This window comes from Teleopsis dalmanni, chromosome 2 (assembly GCF_002237135.1).
Source record: "Teleopsis dalmanni isolate 2A chromosome 2, ASM223713v2, whole genome shotgun sequence".
NCBI classification, from domain to species: Eukaryota; Metazoa; Arthropoda; class Insecta; order Diptera; family Diopsidae; genus Teleopsis; species Teleopsis dalmanni.
Window position 1 is genome coordinate 29,957,553 of NC_051847.1, and position 6,674 is coordinate 29,964,226.

A 6,674-nucleotide genomic window follows, 5' to 3' on the forward strand; every position below is an offset into this window, starting at 1 on the left:
AATATAGTTATTTCCAAAACACAACACTGTCATTTGACATATATATATATAGATGATATTAATTAATGTTATACATTAGGGACAAGAGGTAAGGATTAAGCTATCTATATTTCATGTTTTGTCTGTTTTATCATTAGATCGATTGTTTGTGCATTTGCCTTAGGAACAAAGTTTAACTAGAATCAGATATATAATTGGAGAGCAAATTGGTTACGACATTTCTATAAATAGTTCTATAACATATCGAATGTCTTTAAGCTCAATAGATTTTAAACATCAGCCATTTAAAAAATTACTTTTTATATAAATATATACAAACTTTTTTACATATATATGAGATGGACTATAACTAAACATAACTTTTTAAAAATCGGTATTTACAGTCAGGGCATATATTGGCAATTAAATGTAGTACATGCTCTGATAAAGTAATTTTTACACAGATATACTGTTACAATGTTACGGCTTTTGGGAGAATACAAAAGGATTTATTAGGTGGTAAGCCTTCTGGATATCGAGACAATCATATCCTACATATCCTTATAGCTATATTTAACGTCCACAAAACGTATTTTTTATGTTTTAAAATATCTTTAATATTTTTATATTTGTTTTTTAAAATGATTGACTTAAGTCCCTTAAGTAGATAACCCTTAGATTTGAATTTACAATGATTTTTATATATTTATATATTCTTCATATTTGTATATACCATATGTATAACATATTCTTCTATCCAAGTAGCGTATAGTCATAGTTTTAAAACCTCAAGTTATATTATTAAATTATTATATTATTATTATTATATTATTAATATTTTTATTATTAATATTTATTATTCAATAAAGAAAATTTTTTTTTGAAGATCCATGTCAGGAATGTACGCCAGAATTCTTTATCGTAAGTAAGAATTCTTCTTTATTGTGGAAAGTTTTAAAATCGCTTGGACTGAACATTTGCAGAGTAATTGTTGAGTTCTTTCCTTTTTCTTTTCTTCTCGATTTTTTGTTAATCAATTTAGATACATCCAACTTTTCAGCTTAAGTACCCATTGGCTGGTCACCTGTCAAAATTGCCACAAATCTTACCACCTCTATTTTGGCTCTGCCCAGTAGGTTTTTCAAATATGTAGACCACATTAAATGGCTAATGTTATGCAAACTCTCATTCTTGACAATAACAAATATCTTGATAAATAAGTTTAAATCGATCAGATAAATAAATGCTATGCTTTTCTCATTAATTACTATTACTTCAAGGTAGGACTGAAGAATATATAAAATAAAACAAATAAACCCCAAGTGTAATAAGACATAGTTTGACTTTACAGAAGTTAACTAGCTGTGATCTTCACACAAGTGCTGTTTAGTAGCAATTTTTTTATGATTAAAGAAAACTATTTAAATGAAAATTATACCCTTTTGAAATTGTTAACATATTTTTATGAAAATATTACAATTTAATAAACAATGTAAACAATGTAATGTTTTTAAGATTTTAGACTCAATGTAATCAACGAAAGCTAAGGAAAGCTTTTGAGCTTTGTATTTGATTAATATAGCTGCATATTTGACATTATTCAAACAGTACAAAAATATGTGATCCAATTTTTTGAAATAAATTGTTAATAATTTTCTGATTTAATACGGTGAACCTTTTATCTATTGCACTTGTTAATAAAAAAACTGTTTTGCGCTGATATATATAGATATGATCTGCGAATGTAATGTAAAATGTTTATATATTTATTTTGACCGTAGCCGGGAACGACTCCGGAATCTCCAACTTTCTCTGAACGAACCGAGCGATTTGTGCATACTTATGCCATAGAACTTTCTAATCAATAACGTCTTATATCTTTATAACATATTAATTTCTCTAAATTAGTATAATATATTAATATAATTAATTTAAATTAATTACTTTATATATTTAAGTACATAAGATCACAATGTACTTCTATTCTGTTTAAAATATTATTTATACGCAGTCCAGTAAACATATGATCGAGTAAGATATATACATATATCGTGTGTAAACTACTGCATGGCTGTGTTACTTATGGTAATGCTGCTCCATCCGCCATTAGAAAACTCCAAACTTATCCAAATATTGTACTGAGACATATGGTAAAAGCTCTATGGTACATCAGAAATGTAGACGTATACAGAGACTTGAAAGTCGAGAGTGTGCAAAAGTATATCAAAGATAGACCACTGAAATCTTTTGATTCTGTGGAAACGCACAATAATTTAGAATTCCACTCTCTCCAGTCAAATACAATATATATTCCGTACTAATACATAGCATATATCAGAAAGATATGCTATGCTTAAGAGTATACATCTATAAAATCATCTGAATAACTCATTATCAGAATTCAATGAAACTTTTATAACAGTGGATCAAAGACACTGTGAAGTAAAAGTGCTTTAGACACTAACTCGCATTTGATCGATCAAAGAAGAAGAAGAAAAATAGAGAAAATCAGAACTATAGACTTAAACTTAAAGCAATTTAAATTCTAAATAGATGTACAAGGTATCAATAAATGCATATATATAAAGTATGTAGAGAAGGTGCTCAGGATAATGTCTTTTATCTTTCCGTAAAATTTTATTTTACTTACATACAACACAAATCCATAGAGCAAGAAAGTAATGCAGCTAATGATATATAAATTTCAGCATACCATTTGAGGGACTTTTGTCAGCACACCCTGTATACCTGTTGCAAATAGCGCATGTCCCTTAAATAGTGCTAATTTGAATTTAATCAATTCGTTTTTGCACCTTGAATTTAATCAAAAATTAAGTGATTAGGACAGTTTGTTGCTAGTTAGCATATTGAATGTGACATCTAAAGGTCATTATCGGTCTATAACTATAAAGGTGTGCCTTCAAAAGTGAGATATCTAATAAGGACGATGTTGAAATCATATTTTTTTTCAAATTTTCCAAGCAGTAATTTTTCATATATTTTATATCCTTTCTTACGATTTTTTAAACTTTTGGGCTATGTGCCCATAAAAATCGAAAAAAGATTTCTTTTGCATAAGAAATTCACAAAAATCGAGTTGGATCTGTGGGCTTGTGTAAGCCTATTCTTTTGTGCGGTGCTATATTTTGGTAAAATATTTCAACATTACATTACATACTTTTCCGATGATAAAGAATAACTATATTTTACAGCTGGATTTGTCATTGGTGTCTATCGTTTACATAAGTTACAGAATTTTTCGGAATTATATGGCAATAGCATCATATCGTATGTGTGTAGTTGGGCTCAGGTGGTCACACTATTCCTGCTCGGCATTGTTGCCATTTGTACCGCCTGGTATAACCTAAAAAAAACGATGAAGCTATGCAATTTAATATACAAAATCGACCATTTGCTGACAACAACTATCGGCATTAAAATCGATTACACCGATTTACGGAGTCGTCTATTCCGTACTTTTGCCGCTGCTCTATTAGTGCCAATTACTTTATCCATGGGTCATTGCGTCATTATACATCCTATGCCGAAGACATTTGGTTTTATTACTTCTTGTTTTTGGTTTATATGCTTCCTGCCGATATTGTTGCTGTCCTTAAAGGAATTTCAGTTTTTGAATTTATTATTAATTTTAAGAACTAAATTTGATTCAATCAATAATAAATTAAAAATATACGTGAAAGGTGTTCATCCGAAAAAAGCAATACCATTGCATTCAGTTTCGGAAATTCCACTGACAGCAGTCACGAAATCTCCGTGTGAAGAAAGAGTTGAGCATTTGCATTCTGAGATTTTACAGAGTTTACTCCAAATTTACATAACCACGGCAGATGCTGTGGATCTGGTGATGAAAATGTTTTCCTGGCATTTGTTGCTGATGACTACAGTTTCGTTTGCGGTTATCACAATGCAAAGCTATAATTTGTTTGCCCTAATAGTGCATTCGTTGGACATGCCTACCTATCAGATATTTTTTATAGTAGCTTGGATTCTACTACAAATTGCAACAATTGGACTGAACGTTAGGGCCTGTTGCGTCACAGCGGATTCGGTAAGTCGGTGTTTTATATCATATTTTTTTTTCCTTTCCTTTTCCTTGCATTTTTTTCCGCTGTACTCTATTCATGTTGTGTTATTTTTATACGTATCTTTTTTTACACTTTCTTAATCACATCTACATTACTGTGTCTATTTCTTTCCCAATATCCTTATTTCCAATCCTATCTTCATTCAGATGTACTTATCGCTTGCTCCACATCATAACATCATTGACTTGCTTACCTTTCCTTTGTTTGTATTTTCATTTTAATTACTTTTCTTACATTTTTTGATAGTTTCTACGTCTTTTGCTCTAATAGCCTATCTATATCTTAAGACCCAGTCTTTTTTTATTTCGTCTCTCTCTCTTCTTTTATCTTTGACGCTTAGTTTCTTTTATAGTTTAACTTGGTCTATAATTCTTTTTACTATTTTTATACTAATTCAGCTCTATCCATATCTAAATCTAAGACTTTCTTCCTTTTATCTTATAATGCTCTCTATCATTTCTTTTATCCTTTATCGTTCTACCCCTCTCTCTCTCTCTCTCTCTCTCTCTCTCTCTCTCTCTCCCGCTCTCTCTCGTAATATTTACTCCCGTTTTTATCTTTCTAATTAATTTTTTATCAGTCCTCTCCATTTTCTTTTGAATCTATTTATTATTATCTTTATATAATATATCCACATATTCCAGTTTAAATCCTATTCTTCCATTATCTGTTTTTCATCATTTGACAGCAATTTTTTTTTGTTTTTTGTGATTCATCAGTTTTTCAGTAAAATCAAACCATTTTCTTGACAGAGATTTTTCTGTAGCATGAAATTGATCTCTTTTTCTTCTTAGGCTCTCATGACCTTCCACTTCTTTTCGCCTGCTCTGTATTTCTTCTTCGTTTCTCTTCTCTCTTTTTGACTTTATCTCTTCAAGTATGCTATTATACTTCTCTGCTTTGAAAACCTCTCTATGATTCTCTTTCCTACTCTCAATTCTTCTGCAATCTTCTGTTATGCAAAGTAGTACTACATAAACCAAGTTGTCCTATGAAAGTTATCAACTATTAAACTATAATTTCTACTGACTGACTTTATTTTTTATTAATTTATTCGGTAATGAAGTTAATATTAACACTGATATTGCTTTATTATTCTCTTTATTTCAACTTATTTATATTCTATCGTTCTATATTCTATATTAACAGTCAATCTGTTCCATTGCAGAATTTTCTAGAATATTACAAAAACCAGATACTTTTATTATATGTACATGAAAACTTATATTATTCTATACTTTCAGATGTCAACTACAGGTCTTCTACTACATAAATTGAAACCACGAAGCGATGAGGAACCAGTGAGCTTGATTTATCAAATAATACAAATATTTTCAATTGAAGTGATGCAACGCAAAAATAACTTTACAGCTGCCGGTTTTTTCGATATGAACTACAAACTTATAACATCGGTAAGACCCTAAAACTCCATTTGTTAATCTATCTCACATTTTTTATTGCCCATAGATTATTGGTGCTGTAACAACATATTTGGTCATAATAATACAGTTCTACTTTAGTAATATAAATAACAAAATGCCCTTACCGTCTTCAGTTCCAGAGAAAACTATATAGTGTTAATTATTATAACATTTGTAACAAAATATAAAATTCAATAAAATATTATTCTACTTTGAAAAAAAAATAATAAATTAATACATATAAAAAAAATTGAATGTGTGAAGATCTCACTACTTATATACTAAAAGAATTAGATACCAAGATACTAAGATAATTACATACATTGATTTTAGTTGGAGAGCACTGTGGAATACAAAAAAAATGAGTTTTGTGGACTATAACCGAACTGGCACCCCTCGTATCTCTATAGACAAGTTTTTGGGCATAGGCACGCATGCTGAACGGCGCTCAATATGGTCTAATTATATTAGCCAATTAGTATCCAATGACTTTTAATAATGCGAAATTTTGCTGAAATATATTCTCTTAACAAATTTTTTTTACTTTTCTGTTTATTGTAGCCAACGACTATTGCTCAATTATGCGTTGAGTTTGACTTTTTTTACTTATCACAAATTAAATTACAAAACTTTGCTTTATAATAAAAAAATATTCTATAAAAATTAATGTACATTAATATAAATTTAATTATTTAAAAATTTCCGTTTAAAATAATAAATAACACAATTTCTAATAAGTTTCAACTCTTAACTGTTTTTAATCAACATACTGGCAACAGCGCCATTAAAATCAAGCGGTAAAAAATTGAACTAATATTTTTAATTATTTTCACGCAACAACATTTCTTAAAATTTATAACTTATTGAGAATTAACAAATTAAAAAATTAATTTCAGAACTAAATTATGTTTTTAATTTATGTGTTTATTTTCTTTTAAATAAATTTCAAATAATTATTAAATGTTTTCTTGTCTATTTTCTTGTCATTACTTACTTAAGTTTTTTTTATTTTTTGAAGCAATGAAATATTTTTACTCTCATTTCGAATAAATTTAATGTAATTTAATTATTTAGTTTATATGCATTTAAAGTAATAATAAAATTCTTTTGAATTAAAATTTATGTATTATTTATATTAAATTTTATTTTCCGATTAGTTTCCGATTGA

General features: G+C 28.5%; 1 protein-coding gene across 1 annotated transcript; it reads left to right on the forward strand.

Moving 5' to 3' along the window:
• Window positions 1-3,949: 3,949 nt before the first annotated feature.
• Window positions 3,950-5,660, forward strand: LOC119674225 (putative gustatory receptor 28b). Its single transcript, XM_038085351.1, has 3 exons — window positions 3,950-4,048; window positions 5,330-5,497; window positions 5,553-5,660. The coding sequence occupies exons 1-3, from the start codon at window positions 3,950-3,952 to the stop codon at window positions 5,658-5,660; spliced, it is 375 nt and encodes a 124-aa protein (XP_037941279.1).
• Window positions 5,661-6,674: the final 1,014 nt, after the last annotated feature.